The 20,657-nt window shown below is 45.8% G+C and overlaps 2 protein-coding genes across 3 annotated transcripts in view; one reads left to right on the top strand and one right to left on the bottom strand.

Moving 5' to 3' along the window:
• Positions 1 to 19,757, bottom strand: part of SUMO1 (small ubiquitin like modifier 1) — a 33,321-nt gene extending 13,564 nt beyond the window's left edge. The window contains exon 1 of one of the 2 annotated variants that reach the window (XM_075001704.1): positions 19,637 to 19,757. In XM_075001704.1, the coding sequence (XP_074857805.1) occupies positions 19,637 to 19,729 (93 nt within the window). In that variant the 5' untranslated portion in view covers positions 19,730 to 19,757. Of the gene's footprint in view, positions 1 to 2,489; positions 2,684 to 19,636 lie in introns of those variants that run through there. The other variant, XM_075001705.1, reaches the window with a different exon arrangement.
• Positions 19,758 to 19,860: 103 nt separating this feature from the next.
• The window catches only part of NOP58 (NOP58 ribonucleoprotein), a 35,257-nt gene continuing 34,460 nt past the window's right edge, over positions 19,861 to 20,657 (top strand). The window contains exon 1 of the mRNA XM_075001552.1: positions 19,861 to 20,045. Within this exon, the coding sequence (XP_074857653.1) occupies positions 20,001 to 20,045 (45 nt within the window). The 5' untranslated portion in view covers positions 19,861 to 20,000. The remainder of the gene's footprint in view (positions 20,046 to 20,657) is intronic.

Below are 20,657 nucleotides of genomic sequence, written 5' to 3'. Positions count from 1 at the left end.
TAATTTTATACCATAGGCTAACTTTGCCACTGCAGCTTTAACCTCCTTTTCCCAGTTGTTCATGACTATGCTGTACAGCACTGGTGCCACTATAGATCTGTCAGGGACCGCACTATTTAACACTCTCCATTCTGAAATAGACCATTTTACCTACCCTTTGCTTCCTGCCTTAACAAGTGAGCGAATCTGATTAGTTATATATAATAGTTTGATGCAACATTGTCACCTTATTGACTAGCTTCTCTTTTTCACTATTAGTAACATCAGATTAGATTCCAATGGAAAGAATTCTTAGAAAAAAGGTTTTATACTATTAACTTGAATAGTCCTTACCCAAGCAAGTGGTTCCATTTATGAGACCATCGCTAAAAGCTGAACCCCTCTACTATGGCACCCTCAGGACCTGACTGGTGCCGAATAAGAAAATTTGACCAACTCTGGGAGGTCAAGATTCTCTGCCACATTACCAACACTTCTACTGCCTACTGGGCTCTTAGAAGTCATTTAGAGATAAATTAGAGCTAAACAACAGCACAGAACACTGAGAGCCAGGACTGTAAACAAACTGCATGGGACCACAAGAAATCTGGCCACACCCATAAATTATTGTCTAATTAAAATCATGCCAGATTATGGATGTTGCTGGACAAGAGCGTTCCAGATTAGAGGTTCAACCTGTACTTAAATAAAGGCAATTATGTGAGAAATGTATTCAGGACCCAATCCAGAATTTCCTCTCTTGTTCCTCCATTTATGTTGCTAGTTTACTTTCTGCATTTTACTTAAGCTTTCTCTACTTGTTGGGGGACTTTCTGAGGACAGCCACCAGCTGTCAGACACCTGCACAGTTCCCCTAGTGTAAACCCTTAACAGGTAATGGCATTATTTGCACTAGTTAAATCTACTGCTTGAACTCAGGGTAAAGTCCACCTATGTAAACAGTGACTTCTCCTGTCCACACTAAGGGACCGTTACACCCAGGGACCGGATCCAACCTGCCACCATAGTCTGGGAGGCCAATATCCTACAGCCTATCAGGACCCTCAGAAAGGCTGCTTGCATGCCATGACCTAACAGACCACTCAAAGTAGCCTCCTGCTGGGGCCAGCCTTTGTACTTTTCACGCACCCAGTACACTGTTAGCAGTTCTTACTGGCAAGAAACTAGCCAACGGCAGCTGCCTGGGACATGCCTTTGGACATGTGCTCAGGCAGACCTTGCCCCCACCCCCATCCTCACACCCAGGATCATGACAGAAGTCTGTCTACTGGGGCCAGCATGCACATCACTCTGAGAACCATGTGGGGGGTGCAGCTGGCAGGAAACTACCTGAGGCTCCTACTGGGCTACTGGCCAGGACCTGCCTATGGTAAGTACCTCCAAGCCACAGCCTACACCTGGCACCCCACCTTGTCCCACATCCCCACTTCCTACCCCAAGTCAGAACCCAAACCCCTGCCCCAGGTCACAACTCCCTCCTTCACCCAAACCCCACACCCGCTCCTGAACCTCAGTTCTCTGCCCAGAAGCCCCTTCTGTACTCAACTTCCACCTCAGATGCCCAAACATCCCCCCCTTTAATAGAATAGAAAAAGGCAGCCCCTGACCACTTACCAAATTCCTGGACTGCCCACCCATCTTACACTTGAGCTATATCAATGGCTGTCATGGGGTCCACACTGGGGATCTGTGGAGGCCTAGAATTCACTTTTTCCTTCCGATATATGAGCCTCGGTGCCTGATTTCACAACACTACTGAAGCATTTTAAGCTGTTCTATTTAAAAAAAAAAGAACTCCCGGACATTTCTTATTTTTTAAACCTAACCTGGGTAGCAAAGTCCAGTTTTTCCTGCGGATCGTAAGAACATCATCTAAAGACAACACACAATAATTCAATATACACACACACACACGCACACAAATTCAATGCACAGTTTTAATTATTTCCTGAACAAGATGTGGGAGTGAAATAACGTTGTCGGGGTGGGATTTGGATGTGGAGCACAAACCACAATCACACCCCCGGGAGAAGCCGAGGCCTAGCAGGAAAGACACTGAAGACGGGCTGCAGCTATTAGCCCACATCTTCTGCTGTCAGAGCCGAGCCACGGCGCAAACCCTACTGGTCCGCATCGGAGGCCGGAGGGGCAGGCCAGAACCGAGGGGCACCGGCCAACACCCTCCCCTCCGCTGGCACCTGGGCTCTGGAGGAGTGGGAGGCTGGCTCCGCAGTCCCGGGCAGGGATCCCCATTCCCGGCTGGAGAGGGACAGCCGGACAGGGCGCAGTGGGACCACCCCGCTGGCGCCCCGATGTCGCGGCCCTTCTCCCGGGAGCTGCGAGGCGGCTGGCCCAGGGAGCTGCCCTCCCCCCGCGGCATAGGGGCCTGCAACCCCCTTCCCATTCTCCATTGTGGGCTAGCGGCGGAGCGGCCGCCGGGCCTTGCTCCCTCCGCCGCGGGCCCCGCGTCACGGCCAGTGGGCCCCTACCTGGTCAGACATGACTCCGCCGCTAGTCTCCGGCGCCAGCCCCGCTCGGTCGCTAGGCTCCTTTCTCTGCCTCTCGGCAGCACAACACAGGCCAGGCGGGCGGGATTTCCTGCGCGTTGAGCTCACTTCCCCCCGGCGCGGCGGCCTCCCCCAGTCCTGCGGCCTTCCCGGGCAGCCCTGCCGGAGCGGGCGGCGGGGCGGCCTTGGTCGGGTTCTGACCTGGGGGGGGTCTCGCCTCAGAGCCCGGCTGCGCGCAGCAGCGGCGTAGCGCCCCCACCCGTTCTCCGCGCCTTGCGGGCCGGGACCCCCGCTGCGAAGTTAGGCCGAACGTGACCCGCAATCAACCCCAATTATTCACAGAACCCCGAATTAACCAACCAACCACCCCAAACCATTCACAGACCTCCCCCACCCAAGCACCCACCCAAACCATTCACAGACCATCAACCATAAAAACCATTCAGATCCGCAATCAAGCCCTAACTATTCACAGAACCCCACTCACAAAACTATTGAGTCCCAATCAACCAACTCCCCAAACCATTCACGGACCCCCAATCACAAAACCAGAGCCCCAATCAGCCCCCCCAGCCATTCACAGACCCCCATCTTCCTTCCAAACTATTGGCCAACCACCATCAAAGCCAATTCTAGCACTATGTACGCGGCATTAAAGGAAATCACAACATAATTGCTAACCAAAAATCTAACATTAGATGATATTTAATTTAAAAATAATAGATTGTAACTTTGCAATTTATTTAAAACTACTTTCTACCATCTTTTTATAGACCCTCTGCAATACCCTCACAGACCCCAGGATAGGAACCACTACCTATGTCAGTCTATAGTTGCACCTGTGTGCACTTAAGCTGGTCTCTTGCAGACCTGCGTGTCCTGTTCCAGCCATGCCATAACACTACCTGCTGAGGGACTTAGAGCCAGGCTTAGTTGTACCCAGGAGAGCACCCACTTTCTCCATACACAGATTTACAACTTGGCACAACCATGTGCAAGATCAACGCCCAAATCCCTACAACTGAATCATGTTAAGACAGAGGGCAGAAGAGCCCTGCACAGGTGTAAAAATGCATCTGTGCCACAAACATGGACTGGGTATAAAGCAGAGCCACAGAGCGGCAGGGTTCTTGGGGGGAGCCAAAACTGCTCTGAAACACTCACTAGCTTACATCAGCATTCCTGCAGCACATCATTTCAAGGGTTTGTTTCTCAATATAACTTGGCTTATAATAAGTGTGGCTCTTCATATACACAAATCTCCTGGTGCTAATTTCCCACTTTATAAAGCTTTATATAGGACTTGAGTACTATGAAGATGGCACCAGCATGATTAATTTAAGCCAGGAATAGGCAATAATTTTGGATGGAAAGTGGTCAAAGGCTGCACTTTTCTATATAGGGAGTGTAGGGGCTGGGACAGAAGTTGCGTGCAGAAGGAAGCTCAGGGTAGGGAATTAGGGAGCAAGAGAGTGTGATGAGAGGAAGATTAGGTGAAGGAGAGGGTCATGACCTGGGGCAGAGAATTGTGGTGCAGGGTCTCAGAGGTGGCATGCGTGCACAAGAGGATTCTGGCTTGCAGGAGGTGTTTAGGAGGGGGTTCAAGCTCTATGAGGGAGTCGTGACCTGGGGTAGGGGGAAAAAGGGCATATAGAGGGTTTGGGTGGTGACCTGCAGGAAGGAGATGGCACATGAGAGGGACTGGGATGCCAGATGCAGGTTCTGGCAGGGAGGTACTTACCTAGGAGGCTCCCAACCAGCTGCCTGCCACAGACCCAGACCACTCAAAGGGGCCCACTTCTGGGGATCTGTACCCCTCTGTGCCATAAGCTACGTGCAGAGAGATCTTCTGCACAGCTCCCACCACCATCACAACTCTTGACACTCCCAATGGCTGGGAATCATTGGATGGAGACACTGCACAAAATTTCCCAAATATATACAAGTGACGTGTGGCACAGAGAGGCACTTCAAGCATCCTGGGAGTCTAGGTAGCCACAGGCCCAATCCAAGGGTCCTCAGCAAGAGAGGACACCTTGGAGAGGGAGCATTTCTTTATCAGTATCTACCAACTCACATTCTATTAATGTAATTTATATTATAAACACATTAATACAACGTGAGATGGCATATTGTGATACATGTACACTCCCTCTCAGGGGTGTCTTCTTTTTCACATGGTATCCCAAGCCACTTGATGTCCTGCCCTGAATTAACCAATAAAAAGAACAGCAGGAACAGAAGAATTCTAAGACCAAGATCTGGGCAGACAAGTCAGTTTCTCTCAATAGGCTGGTTTTCAATTGACATAGGAAGTGCTATAACAGAAGACCAGAGGTCCATCTTGTCTTGTATTCCATCTCCAACAGCAGTCAGTACTGTACTAGCTGCTTCAGAGACAGGTGTAAGCAGTAAGCAATGGCTGAGTAAAGCAACCGTTTAAATGTTTCATTCCAACCCCCAATAATTACAGTAAACTCTTTCATATCTGGCATCCTATCATCCAGAACTCCCAAATAACTGACATTTTAACCATAAGTAAATGTTATGTTTTCCATAAGTACACTATTTTCAGTATTGACAATAAATATAAATACAGTATATGTTTACATTGTACAACACTACTGTTTGTAAATTAGGTACTCTGCATACATTTTTCTTTGTTTCTTAATATCTAAAATTTTTTCCTATAGTGTTATGCATTGCTAGGTATACCTCTCTATTATCCAGAATATTTGAATATCCAGCAAAGTCCCAAGGCCATCAGATATGAAAAAAAGTTTACTGTAGAGGTTGACTTATGACCTGAAGTGGAAGTGTTTACAGAGCACTTAGTTTTCTCAAATTGTCCACAGAGATTGAAGATCACATGGCTGCTGTTAAAAATTTTTTTTGAATATTCTTTCATTGTGTTTACTAAAAGTTTAGCAAAATGTATATATTTAACAATGGGCTTTTAGAAAACTTTTTTTCAGGTAACAGGTTTGGTTTTTGGGTGTAGAGGAAAAAAAAAAAATATATATATACTCTCTGTAAATAGTAGGCCTTGTCTGCATTGCACCAGTGCAAACCTTTGATGCCGGCATGCTGAACAAGCCCTGGCTTGCATCAGTACAGCACAGCCATGGTAGAGGTATGCATCAGTAATTACACTGGTGCAAATTCTTCTAACATAGGCTAAGTTTACACTAGAGAAGGAAAAAAAAAAATCAATGTGAGATACAGAACTGCAGCTACATGAATCGCTGCATAGCTGGAGTTGATGTACCACATACTGATTTTCTGCACTGCCCCCACAGTGGAAGGTGTAATATGACAGCGTTCCTGGGCACAGTTAAGGAGATCGATCCAGGGTATCTTTGCTTAAAAATGGGCCACTTACAGCCCCAGGCTGGGATTTCCTTCTCACTAAGGCAAATCCAACCAGCCACAAAAGAACCTCTGCCAGCCCCACTGGTTGGCCAGAAGCCACACAAGGACACCCACAGATTTCCCAGCTGCTATACCAGCCCAGACCACCAACACCCAACTCAGGCAAGCAGTTCTTACAACCCATTTCACCCACACCACACAGATTCTCCAAGGCCCCAAAAGGTCCAGCCACAGTCCTTGGTCAATATATACTTGGATCTTACCCAAATCACCACGCAAATGCAAAATTCTTTACACTCTAAAATCTAAAGGTTTATTAGCAGAGAAAGAAATAACAGGGTCAGAGAGAAAAATCGTTCAAGCGATACTTTACATACATCAATTACAATTATTGATGGTGGCCAGCGACATTCTATGCTGATTCTTGAAAGCCTCTGGAAGTACACCCCTGGCTATGATTCTAGGTTGTATAATAACAGAGAGGGAGCCGTGCTAGTCTATATACTGTCAAAACAAAAAAGCAGTCAAGTAGCACTTTAAAGACTAACAAAATAATTTATTAGGTGGTGAGCTTTCATGGGACAGACTCATTTCTTCAGAACATAGCCATACCAAAACAGACTCAATATTTAAGGCACAGAGAACCTGTAATCAAAGTTGATTACTTTTTTGGTTCTCTGTGCCTTAAATATTGAGTCTGTTCTGGTACGGCTACGGTCTGAAGAAGTGGGTCTGTCCCACAAAAGCCCACCACCTAATAAATTATTTTGTTAGTCTTTAAAGTGCTACCTGACTGCTTTTTTTTCCAGGTTGTACAGTCTCAGTTACTGGAGAAATGTAGACCTGGTGAGCTGGGGCCAGCATCCTGGAACATGGATCCTTGGAACAGGAACAAGATCAGAGATGAAGATGGACACTGCTAGGCACATTTTATAGTTTTCTCCGGTGGAGGGAAAAAGCCCTTTCTCCTTCCCATCAGGACCTGGACAGTCAAAATCACCTGACTCAGATAGGCTGTTGTGGCACTTTCCCATTGGATGTTGAGCTTGCCAGCACACCCCCAGTCCATACATAATATGTGGAATGGATATCTGGGCATCTGATTTCCATCCCGTTGCTTGCCCCCCAAAGTCATGTGATCCAGTTGGGCTTCTGCCGCCTGTCACCACTGGATGCATTTCAGAAGAGAAGTCCTACATTCCTGATATATGTAGTGGCTGTCTGAGCCGTTGCTCACAATCCATTCTCTGGCTGGGGTTGTGATCACACCTCCTATTGTGAATCTTAGCATTAAAACATGTTCAACACCTACACTGCTAAAATCTATAACAGCCTGCAAATATGGCACACACATAAGTAGCATAGATAAATTAATGATATCTTCAGCTGTCATTCGACACCACACACTGCCCCACAGCACAATATTTGGTGCCAATAAATACAATGGACACATAAAATGGCTTCCACATCCAATATAAAAATCCAGTCACGTGACAGAAGGTCATCAGGAGAAACTCTCCCATCAACTTCCCTTAATCCTTGTGACCGTGAGGAATACTGGGGTTGATGGGTGTGCCCTCAGTACTCAATTTAGCAGGTCCTTACTAGACCTGGTAAATTGAACCCCAGAAGATTGACCTCCAGAGTGTCAGCACTCCCATAAGTATAGAAAATGCCACTGACTGACCTACACTGGTGGCAGGATAGACTGGCAACACTTTCTAGTATTCTTCTATGCCAGATATAAAAAAATAAAAAAAAAAGTAATACTTCTGTTCCACTTATCTTCCGAGCACGCTCACTGTGGAAAAGACAATATTAGTAAATACATATTTTGCTATAAGTACTAACCACAGTACATATAAAATACAAGTAATAAGAGCTAACTGTCAAGGGGTGATGGATATACCTCTTCAGATATATTAAACATAATAATTGGAATTTAATCCCACTGAAAGATAGAAAGCCTATATGAACACCTTCATCAAGCCAGGCTTTTAAAGTTGTTTGAAACAACTATCTATTGAAGAGGAAAATCATACTTCCAAGGAGCGTTTGTTCTTATTACAAGAAGCTGCATCAATCCTGTGCATTCTATAGTCCTTTATCATGCAGAACCCTACCACACACATCTTTTACACTCACTTTGCAGAAGAATGAATGAACACACAAGGTGAAGAACAGAAAATTTGATTCTAAATCTCCATTGCTGCTGTTCATAATCAACTGAAGTCTACTTGAAATAAAGCTGCATGAACTGGCAGGCTTGCATCATCAACTACCAGGTGCACTACTACAATTATGAAAAACTGCATTTATGACAATTCATGGAATGAAACCCCTGGAGTAAGAATTAATATAAAGCTGTAGTGTTAAGAGACTAGGAAAATCTGATAAGCAAAAGATATAGAACTACATACTCAAATTTAAAAAAAAAAAAACATTTCCTTTTTTAATGGAAAAGATGTCTTGGGTGGCAAAGCGAAAAGCTGCAAGCCAACATCATGAGCAGTAAAGGGAAAAGCTCATAATGAACAGAGAAGACTTAGGAATATAAACTCTACAAACAAAAGTTGAACTCTAGATACTTTAACCCAGATAATACTAACAGAAAGTAAAAAAAAAAAAAGCAGATATACCAAATCATGTTTCAAACTCTATTGTTTAGAATTACTTCACCACATGAGTTGCATTATAAGAAATTATTTTGTGACTATGGGAGTCATTGACACTTAGATGTGTACTGAGTTTTTAGTCCTACCATACATTGTCTGTAGGACTTTAAGCAAGACTCTACACTTAGAATTGCCTACTCTGTTCGGTTTACAAAAAAATTCTTTGCAGCAGAAACTGTCTCTTAATCGGTATTTGTACAGCATCTAACACAACGGGGTCTTGATAAGAGCTGAACCTCCAGGAGTAATGACAATAACAACAACACACTAAGGTAAACTATAGCTTATACCTCAATTAGAGCTTAAACACCTTCAAAATGTACCACATTTAAAATCAAAATACAACAGAAAGTATCAAATATATCTACCAATAGCTTCTTTCAAACATATCCACCATAAAACCTTACTAGCAGAATCACAGCCAGCACCTTATCTCTTCTCCAAGTGCACTTCTACTCCGTTTCTTTCCCAGGTGCTATATATAATCTTATCCCTTCCCACTTCCCTGCCTGATGACGATAAGATTAATCACCAATCATGAAATAAAGACATAACCTATCCTTATTTACAGAATTCAGAGGCTAATTACTGTTTGAGAAAGATTTTTAATGACTTCTCAGCCTCTTCCGAGTGTGTGTTCTTTTACTCCATCAGTTTTCCTCATATCTTTAAAAACAAAAACGCAGTAAAGTAGCACTCTGAAGAAGTGGGTCTACCCCACAAAAGCTCACCGAATAAATTATTTTGTTAGTCTTTAAAGTGCTACTGGACTGCGTTTTTGTTTTGATAGTATATAGATTAGCACGGCTTTCTTTCTGTTACTCCTCATATCTTTAGTATGGGATGCACTGGAAAACTCATTACACCAACCTGTAAAGCTGGAAAGTGTTTAGATCCTAAGGTAGTGGTGGGCATCCACACAAAACCCAACACAGAATAAAACAGTGGCCGTGTCTACACTAGCCCCAAACTTCGAAATGGCCAAGCAAATGGCCATTTCGAAGTTTACTAATGAAGCGCTGAAATACATACATTAGCATGTGGGCAGCCGCGGCACTTCAAAATTGACGAGCCTCACCACTGCGCGGCTCATCCTGACGGGGCTCCTTTTTGAAAGGACCCCGCCTACTTCGAAGTCCCCTTATTCCCATCTGCTCATAGGGACTTCGAAGTAGGCGGCATCCTTTTGAAAAGGAGCCCCGTCGGGACGAGCCGCGCAGCAGTGAGGCACGTCAATTTTGAAGTGCCGCGGCCACCCGCATGCTAATGAAGCGCTGAATATGTATTTCAGAGCTTCATTAGTAAACTTTGAAATGGCCATTTGCATGGCCATTTCGAAGTTTGGGGCTAGTGTAGACACGACCAGTGAGTTATATTCTATGCTGAACCAGGGTCACACTTACAGTCAAAACCTTCTGAACCAGCAAGTGTAGAAATGCTTATCTCAGTGGACTGGAACATCTTTTTGTAGACCTCGATGACCGTCAGGTATTGGATTATCAAATCAAGGCATTTAACTTTTTTTTTTAAATAATTTTAGATAATTAAATATAGTAGTTAATCAGGTTCTTTGGCTCCCTTTCACAAATCTATGTTGCTGGATTCACAGTGCTAATTAATTTTAGCTAAAGTGATTTAGAAGTCCTCATAGAAAGACAAATCATAATCACTTTAGTAATTATAGAATTTTTATTACCTTAAATAGCATTATCTCTATGAATAAAATGAATAGATTTGGGCCAAAATTTAGGTCAGATCCAGATCAAAACTCTCTAATATTATAATTTTTGTTCTCTGAAAAAATATAAATTGGCAACATAATATTATTTTGCTCTTCTTTAGCAGCTTTCACCTGGGAATCTCAAAGTGCCTTACAAATAAGAATTATTTTAGCTCCACAACACACTTGTTCATGGGACCTGATCCTTATAGATACTGAGCACTTTTCTCTCTCCTTTAAATAATTTGGCAGTGTGTTTGTCACCACCACCTACAATAAACATCATGTCCCTTTCAATAAACCCGTCAACACCATGGCTGTGTCTACACGTGCCCCAAACTTCGAAATGGCCATGCAAATGGCCATTTCGAAGTTTACTAATGAAGCGCTGAAATGCATATTCAGCGCTTCATTAGCATGCGGGCGGCAGCGGCGCTTCGAAATTGACGAGCCTTGCCGCCGCGCGGCGCGTCCATACGGGGCTCCTTTTCGAAAGGGCCCCGCCTACTTCGAAGTCCCTTTATTCCCATGAGCTCATGCGAATAAGGGGACTTTGAAGAAGGTGGCGTCCTTTCGAAAAGGAGCCCCGTCTGGACGCGCCACGCGGCGGCAAGGCTCGTCAATTTCGAAGCGCCGCTGCCGCCCGCATGCTAATGAAGCGCTGAATATGCATGTCACTGCTTCATTAGTAAACTTCGAAATGGCCATTTGCATGGCCATTTCGAAGTTTGGGGCACGTGTAGACACAGCCCATCACTGATAAAATAAAGACAGATGAGAACAGACACCTCTCATTTCAGTTCAGCAGAGTGACTGTTGAGCTGCACCTGCATTCCTGGAGACAACAAAGTTTCTAAAGAGCAAAGTGTTATGGTGACCCTAAAAATAATTATGGGTACCCCAGTATCCATATACACTCATCCCTCACTATACGAGCAAAATTGGTTCCCAACTTTCTGCTCATAGGTGAAAACTTTTAAGAGGGACATTAAATTACCATTAAAATACATGTAAAAGTGTCTGTTTGGTTTTTAATGCTCCAAACTCAGCGAAGGAGTGGCAGCAGGTGGCACTGCTTTGGAAAAGTAAGTGAACTTTGGGGTTGGGGGGGTGGAGAGGGTTAAAGGCTAGGGGCAGTTTGGGGCTATAAGTGAGTGAGTGGGAGGGAGGGTTAAAACCTGCAGGTGGCTCCTATGGAGGACTTGGTGGCTTGTTCCTCCCAGCTACAGCAAAGATACCTGGGGGGGGGTGTAGTAGGCAGGGAGGTTTGGAAGGGGATGGGATGGGATGGGTGTTGGGAGCAGGCTGTGGGCTGGGGAAATGCTGGGACTGGGTGGGGGGGGATGCACAAGGAGTTGCTGCAGGAGGAGTATTGGGATCAGGCTGCGCAGGACTGAGGATTTCCCTGCGCCCTGGCCAGGGACCCTACAGCCGGCTTGTATGAATGGGGGAAAGCTCACTCAGATAGTGAACAGTAAGTATATACATCCCTCATTTTAGACAGTACTCATAAGTAGAGTACTCATGAAATGAGGCATGAGTGTACACTACAAAGCCCAGCCTGGATACACCCTTCCTAGATATCATGGAGCCCCTGTGATGTACAGGACAGGCATGGGTGGAATATTCTATAGCTGTTTGAAAAAGCCATACCACTTCTGAGGAGCTGGTTAGAGGTTATTAAACCCCATATACAAACCACTATTCTAAACATAAATAGAGAGGTGCTAGGTCTCATCTCCTGTGCTGTTCTGGAGAAGGTGGCCAATACAGCTGCACAAGAGGGAGGGGAGTTGATTACATTAAGAGTAGGAAGAGAAAGAAACATACATCATATGTAATCCACACACCTGCTGGGTATCATTCACTGTCTGATGTGGTGGCACCTAGATCACTCGCAGAACAAAATGAGTCTTCTCTGCTGCCTTCACTAAGAGTCAGCTTAAGCTCAGCTCAAACTTCAGAGGATCATGCTCCAGAGATCCCAGATTCTAGTCTGCCTCTTGGTGGTTACACATACATATGGCCTCCTGAAGCCCTTTTAAAGAAGGGTTTTGATTCACAGGGCCAGCCATAAGTGAAACTCCAAGAGGAAACCTGTGTGAAAGAAGAGACACTCTCTTTACTTGGTGGTCATCATCATTGTCCTTTACTCCCACTGGCATGTAGGGCAGCAACAAAAGTCCTCCAGTGGCTGGAAAAAAAGCCCTGTGAGTTTCCAGCCAGCAAAGGAAAAGGTCAGGGGGGGTTGGGGGGGAGGCAAATATGGCACAAGTGGGCCCATTTAAAAAATAAGTTGGGATGCCTTTTTGGTTCCCAAACTACGGGACTGTCCTGCCTAATACGGGACAGATGGTCAACCCACTCAACAAGCATCCACACAATCAACTGGGTGAACACTGGCTCTCCTTGTATCTGGCAGAACACAACCACAGAGAGTTATTTCATTCATAAGGGCATCTAACAAACACTGCATTGTTTGCTAGACACATCATGAAATTTCCAAACCAAAATGTCGCCAACATCAAATTTCACACTAGAATTACAATCTGCTGCTTTCACTGAAAGTTTTTCTTGCATCACTATAGCAAGGGTTTATCTTCTGACTAGATTTTAAAATTGTATTCTAATGCTGTAATAAAAATGACTGGATGGTAATGAATTTTTAAAAAAAAAAATATGAAGATTATAAAGAAACTTCTCAGGTTTGGGTTATGCCTTTATTTTTTGTAAATATTATTTTAAACTTTTAATGACTTTGAGTTGCTAGAAAGAATGATCAACAACTTTCAACTAACTGTTAGCATTACATAGGAACTGCCTAATAGCATCTGCAAACTCCCGAACTGTTAGGTCTCTCCCCCATCTCCATCCACCAACCTCACATACTGTGAGTGTACACCCATCAGATTTAATTAGGGATCACTTTATACTATTAGCCCAGATGGCAAAAGGGTGGGTAACTACATCTTGACCTACCCATTGAAAAATCACCCTTGCTGTTAAAACCTTACAGTTCAACAGGGTGAGTCAGCTCTATTGTACTGAAATGCATCTGAAATATCCCTGTGTTTGAGATGGGCTCTTGTGCTTTTATTTTAAACACATTTTTGTTGTTTTCCCCACAGGTGCCCCAAAGATTCTACTGCACACATTTCAGGTTTTTGTTTTTGTTTTTTGTTTGGGTGGGGCATTGTTTTTGTTTTTGTGTGTTTGTTTTCTTTCTGGAAACACACTTCTCTTACAGAAAAAAGAAACTGGGTTCTGAACAAATTTTTTTTAATTAAAAAGATGTACAGCCCCTTGAAAACAAAACAAGATGCTCCATCAAATGTTATTTCATTTAAGACTTGCATAGACACTTTAACAGAAATACAGACGGTCATAAAGCCCTTTAAAACAGCAATTTGTATTTACAGCTACCAGTTTTTATAACACATGTATGTGCTCTCCCCATTCTCTAACTTAATCCTTTTAGATTTCTTACAAATAGTCTTTCTCCTAAGCAGGGCTCTATAACTTTCTGGGCTGACCAGATGGACAGCCAATAAAATGGTCTGAGCAGCTGTCTTTGGGCCTGGTCATTTTCTTTAAAATGCTGTCACGATCTTGACCAATTGTATTGCATTTCTCAAGGTTCCTACCCTTGCACTGAATGTTCTTAAGACATAACCTATGGCAATAATAGCATTCAATAAACTTTTCAAACATAGTTCAGCACATATGTCCCAGGGCTTGTGGCTTATTTCCCACGAAGTCCAAGTTACACAGTCCTGACACCATTGGACTTAGTGCCTATGACATATCCCTCGCAATCTTCGGAAAGGCTTTCCCTAAGACAGTGGTAAATAGCAACATGTGCAATAGATCACATGAGGTTTTTTATGCTCAATGATTTGTCACTGGCTCAACTAGTTCCATGCCAAGTCTCCTCCTCAACTCCATGTGGATGTTATTCTCAGTACCCTCATCAACTATTTGTATTGGTTTTGAGCAAAAACAAGACAAGCAAGGTTCATCTTTACTTTTTGATGCAATGCTGCCTGTGGCTTCTGGTCCTCTGGAAAGACATGGTCAAGCTGTAGAAAGATTTTCAGAAAAGAAACAACTGTAAGGCCCCACTGCTTGTTTTTAGATTTATGAAATCACTGGTTGATTCCTAATTTCCATTACACCTCATCCTCGATGTTCATTTACATGTGCGACATCTTCTCTGTTCATCTTTTCTGCCAATGAGCCATGGTCACCTTCCTCTTTCAGGGGGTGGACAATGAAAGGCCGTCATGCTCATAAGCAGTTGGCTTTGGGGTCAAGTTCTGGTGTGTCCATAAATAGCTGGGCCAAAGTGCTTCCGTCAGCAACTTCCTCCTCTTTGGAACAGATGCTGATGTAGCACTTTCTCTACAGGTGTTTCAAGGCCCTCAGACTAAAACAAAGTCAAAAGTTCTCAAGGGGATGATGATGAAGTCCATGTTTCCTTTCAGCATTTTCATGATTTGACTGATTACTTCATCACAGAATAAAGAGATTTTTCTAACGTCAACTTGACTTGTGCAGTGTGTGGCACTGGCTCCAGTTCTGACCACTGCATAGTATGCAGTGTTGTCTCCTTGAATCTCTGTCCACCAAAACATCATCATTCTTCTGTATGCCGAAAAAAGCTGGACATAGGTAAATTTGAAATACCTGAGACACAAGCACTGTTTCAATGCAGTCTTAACATCTCCTTAGTCATCAGCAATGAAGGTCCAGAATAGCCACCCACTATTGAGCATGACTGGATTAATATCAAAGAAACAACCTACAGAACTGCTGTCGAGATCCTTGGATTCTAAAAACACAGGTACAAGGACTGGTTTGAAAACAAGGACAGAGATGCCCAAGATAAACACACAGTTTCCTCTAATATGAACCGCAATTTCAGTATACTCTTTCACAGAATTCTTAAAATGTTAAGTAATATTGCTGTGCAATAGCTAAATCCATCCTACACATGGCTCCTTTCAGTGGTCATTGAAAAAAAAAATCCTGTAGATACTTTGTAAATCTACTGGTAAAGTTTACATAGTACTGTGGGATCCTCCTGAATTAAAAATGCTATACAGTCTCATTATAGGGCTGTTGGAATTATTGTTATAAACATTAATATAGGATATCACAAGAAATTAATTTAACCATCAATTCCTTTATTAAAGCCAAAGGCCAAATGGTATTCATAGACTTGCTGTTCACATGTCTAAAAGACTAAATAATAAGCAGTTACTAGGCCTGGACAGTAACAAACATTCATAAGCATTTGATCAGAATACTCCCAAAAGAATTTGTCCCAGAGCTAACCCTCTTATCCTGGCTTGCTCCAGCCTATCAGCAAGAATTTGATAAAGACTCCTAGCAAGCCTGATTCTTTTAATTTATACAGTGCAACAAACTAGTGATGTCATGCTGAACTTTATGAAAATCAAGTTTTGGCCAGGTTGGTGTTGATCTGTTTCTTGGCCTTGGCTAAAACAAATTATGATAGTGGGGCATCTTTCCTTCAAATTGTCTCAAAATTATGGCTCTTACAACTAGGCCTTACACAAGCCCATATGTTAACACTGGTATGTTTGAGGTTGCTGTAAGGTTATCACATCACAGGACTACTGCTCTTTGTCTATTAAAACCAGCTTGTACCCATTTCTTATAAGTGCGAGGCCGCTTTTCCAGAAACTTCCTTTTAAATCTTATTAGCCATATTCCAAGCTCAGCATTCTCTCCAGAACTTGTCTTTCTAACTGCCACTTTCTAACCTTTTAACCAGGGATGCCACACAGTAACAGGTATAGGGGGAGATAGGGAGTGCTGCAGCCCACCCGCCACCCCCTAATTTGAACCTCTGAATTTCATACTTGAGGTCTGCTCAGGCTCACCAGTGCACAGGCAGGGCAGAAGGGCCAGGTGTTTCAAAGAGGGCGAGAGCTCCAGCTGCCACCACTACTTTGGCAGCAGTAGCCACAGAGCTCCAGGCCCCTTTGAAACACTGCAGCACCACTGCTCTGCTGCTCCATGTGGTACTGGAGACAGGGCAGTGCCTCTTTATAATATATTACTTACAGTGAGTGGAGGAGACTTGTGGATGACCTGTGCTCCGTTCTGGTTTAAGGGTTTAAGTAGTAAGTTGTACTAAGCATGCTAAGTAACACTGTTGAAGCCACTGTCCTCACCTTGCCCCCATTCATGCCCTCACTCTGCCTCCCACCAAAATCTGAAATCACACCTCTGCTTTTAGCCTATTATTCTCAAACCCTTTTCACATTTGCTTAACTGCCTACAGTCTGCACAAGCTACAAAGACCATGTTTTCTTGGCCAATCTTAACTACCCCATTTATCTTAAAACCATCCTACTAGGCCTAAGTGTAGAGCTCAACTTGATTCAAAATCACCAGTATGCCCTACGAGCACTTATGCTGGAGAGTGATGAAAGCGAGAAGTGTCTCAGTTTGGGGCCTCAGCAGTGAGCAGTTTTTGCTTTTTGCTTTTGTGTGTCCCTCAGCAGATTTTTCTGTTGATCAGTGGCCCCTGACCCAAGGGGGCTTCCCACTCCTGCCTTAGAGCACTGTCTAAGTGTTTGATACGAGCAGTCAGAACAGAGGGACTACTTATGACCAGCTTGTATAAAACAGCTCCATTCCTCCATCTTAATTAAAAACAAAGGCATCAGAGGAGCTTTTCTCCAAACTTTACAAGGCTAGAGCCCAAACTAGGGCTATGTGCGTGGATGAAAACATAAAGTTGGAGTGTCTCACCAACTGAAAATCCAAACAATTCAGATTCTACACTGGGATTTGAGCTGCAGGTGCATCCCACATCTTATTGAGCCCTAGGACAATTTGGTGGGCAGAAAGGAGGTATGAGGGTTCAAATAACCTTGATAAAATACACTACAGTAGTCTCCAGAAATGACTATAGCTCCACTGGCTTATACAATCACAGATGTGTAGGACCAGCAGGGACTTTGAGAAGTCATCCAATAGTCCAGTCCCTGGCTCCAGGAGTGAAAGTAACTTAAATTTGAGGGGGGCAGGTCAGGGCAGGGAGCTGGTGATAGCACAGTACCTGTGAGAAATTTGGTAGTATGTGTGGGGAACTTGGATATGGCAGTCTGGCCACTGCACTGCTTGGCTGCCAGATCCCCAGCTATGGCAGGAGAGTTGTAGCAGTGCCATTTAGGGAGCCAGCAGCATCCAGAGTCCCACTCTGAGCCAGTCAATCTCTTACTGGCCTATTTTCACCTTTGCCCTGTGTGCAAGGCAGGACAACATAAAAGCATTCCTGATAGCTTGTTGCCTAACCTGTTCTTAAGTGTCCAATGATGGATATTCCACAACTACCCTAACTAATTTGTTCCAGTGCAGTGCTTAACTACTGCAACAGGAAGTTTTTTTTACTGTCCCAACCAGAGGTAACAGTAAGGCAGTCCACATCAGTGCACTGTGCCAGCAAGAAGTACTTGGGGTGCTCACTCTAAGCTGGCTGGTGCAGGCCTCTGGCCACTGATGTGCTCTCCCAGCCAAGATCCTGGGTTTCCTGCTGCAGGCTGGCGCTGGTGGCCCTGCATGCACTGCCAGCTGATGCAGGTGGGTAAATGGGCTGGCTGGGGGTACAGAGCCACTAGCACCAGACTGCAGAAGGAGCCCCAGGATCTGGGCTACGAGAGCGCATCACTGGCTGGAAACGTGCTGTTTGGGAGGTGTGTGCACTCCCAGCCACCTTATTGTTGCGTCCACATCTGTCAATCTGTACCTTCTGATGGGTGCTGGGCAACCCACGTACAGTCCATGCTGTGCACTACTGCCAGCATTCCCTGGGAAGAAGCCAGGGGAAGGGAGTGGCAGGCCAAGGGGTCTCTCCCGCTCTCACTGCTGTCGGTTTACCTGCAGAAGTGCCCCTGTGCAGCTGGCCAACAGCTCCCATGGGGCGTTGCAGCAAACAGGAGCAGTGGGGCAGGGTCCTGTCTGCCATCTTGGCAGCGTAATCCAGTCCCTGGCTGCCCCTTACCCCTCTCCCCCCCCAGCCCCCTACTGTGACTCCTGCACCCCCACAAACCCTAAATCTCTGCCAAACCCTGACTCTTGCACCCCAAACTCCAAAACTCTGCAAAGTCCTGACTCCTGCACCTCTACCCCCCGCAACTCCAAACATCTGTGGATCCCTTCCTCACCCCCAAATCCTGACTCATGCACCCCAACGCCATTCCTGCACCACCACACAGACAGCCCTTGCCCTGACTCATACACCCCACGCCTTCTCCCCCTTCCCTGAGCCCCCCTACACCCCAACACTCCCCAGTCCCTTGCCTTGAGCCCCACCACAATCCATCCCACACTTACATTTCTTATAGCTACCGTTGTATTGCAACCTCACCGATATATCTCCTGGCCTGATAGGTACCCCCAGAGGAGGTTGTAATACAACAGCACTTGCAAGAAACTGAAGTTACTTTCACCCCCTGGTCCGAACTAAATGCTCCCAATGCTCCCTGTCCTAGCTTCAGAGGTTAAAGAGAAAACATTTTCACCCTTCTCCTTGCAGCAGTCTGTTACGTGACGGAAAATTGCTCCCATCCTCCCCCCTGAGCCTTCTCTCCTCCAGGCTAAACAAACTCCCCATTTTGACTCTTCCTGCACCACTGAGGCTGTGCAGAGGTAGAAAAATACCCAAAAGTTATTTGGGTAAAAATGCAACTGCTTTCACTTCTTAATACTTGAATAGTAACAGAGAAGTAGCCATGTTAGTCTGCATCCTCACAAAACAAAACAGGAGTCATGTAGCAGTTTAAAGACTAACAAAAGAATTTATTAGGTGATGAGCCTTCCTGGGGCAGACCCACTTCTTCAGATCTGGAGCTATCTGAAGTGGGTCTCAGCATCTAATAAATTATTTTGCAAGCCTTTAAACCGCTACATGACTCCTGTTTTGTTTTGTCTGAATACGTGAGCACAAGCAAGATGTGACACGTGTGTGTACAGTAGACCCCTGAGACACGCACACTCAGATTGCCCGTATCTTGGGTTAATGCGACTCTGAGTGGAGGGGAGCTGGTGCAGCTCCCTGTCAGTCAGAGGAGCAGGGCTGGGGACCCTGACTGGAGCCAGGGAACTGCCCAGGCTCTCGCTGCCCGCCCCCCGCCCCCCGCTCCGGAGACAGGAAACTGACCAGTGCTGCTGCGCTGATCAGTCTTCTGGCTCCCCCAGGGTTGCACAAGAACCAGCCCCTATGGAAGTCGGGGAATCTACGGAACTTTTACTCAAGTAGGTTTCCAGAGAGACCCTGGTGACTTGTACTTCAGTACATTGGCCCAAAGCGGCTGTACTTTTCCCACCTCTGCCTGGAGTTTCACACCGGGGTCTCTCCGTTGGACTGGCTCCGCCGACGCCCAGCACCCGTAAGAGGCCCAACTGGCGGGCAGTAACATGGCGACGTTACCTCAGACCTACCCGTTGCCGCGGAGACTCGCCCCGCCCCCTTCCCCACAGCCTGGCCGCTGTCATTGTGCGCATCCTCGGGGCTAGCCGGGAGTTTCCGGTTTCCTCACTTCCGGTTCTCCCTGGTGGGCGCTGTGGCGCCCGGGAGTTTCTCGGGCCTGTTTCCCGCACGTGGCCGGGTGCTGGCGCCCTTCGGCCGGCAGTGCCGCGGGCCCGGCTGTAACCCACCGCTCCTGGCCAGGCCAAGCCCCTCTCCCCGCCATGCTGGTGCTGTTCGAGACGGCGGCGGGCTACGCCGTCTTCAAGGTGAGGCGTGGTAGGGCGGTGGGCCGCTGCCTCCCGGGCTCGCGTGTGGGGACGAGGCGGGAGCCCCGTCTGTGTCAGTCTCCCTCCCGCGGCCGGGCCCCGGGCCACGAGCCGAGCGCCGATACCGAGCCGTGGAGCGAGGCCTGGGCAAGGAGTTGAGACCTGACTGCGGGGGGGGGGGGGTCTCCCCGGGCGCGTTCACGCTGTGGGGCCAGTTTGCACAGACAAGGGCGGCTTTACCACGGTCCCTGCCCTGCGGAATCTGCTCGTCTCCCTCGTGTGGCTTCTTGGAGGGTGGGGTTTGCTGTATCTGATCACACAAGGTCAGACCCGCTCGCCGATGGACGTTGGATGCTTTTGGCAGGGTAGAAAATGAAAGATGGACGTAGGCAACCGTGTAGTGCAGTGCAGGTAAATTTTTTTCTGTTAACCCTGCAGAGGTCAGTGTCTTTCTCGTGGTCTGAGGTTTGGTGTACACTCGTTCCTCGTTAAACGAGTACTTTATTTACGAGTACTTGCTTAAACGAGTGATACATTTGCCTATCTTAGCTCACTCTATGAGTGAACTCCCCTCCCACCCCCCCGCGGCTACAACCCCCTAGTCTGACATCC

This window comes from Carettochelys insculpta, chromosome 8 (assembly GCF_033958435.1).
Source record: "Carettochelys insculpta isolate YL-2023 chromosome 8, ASM3395843v1, whole genome shotgun sequence".
Taxonomy (NCBI): domain Eukaryota; kingdom Metazoa; phylum Chordata; order Testudines; family Carettochelyidae; genus Carettochelys; species Carettochelys insculpta.
Note: the sequence above shows the minus strand (reverse complement) of the source record. Positions and strands in the feature narration are given on the sequence as shown.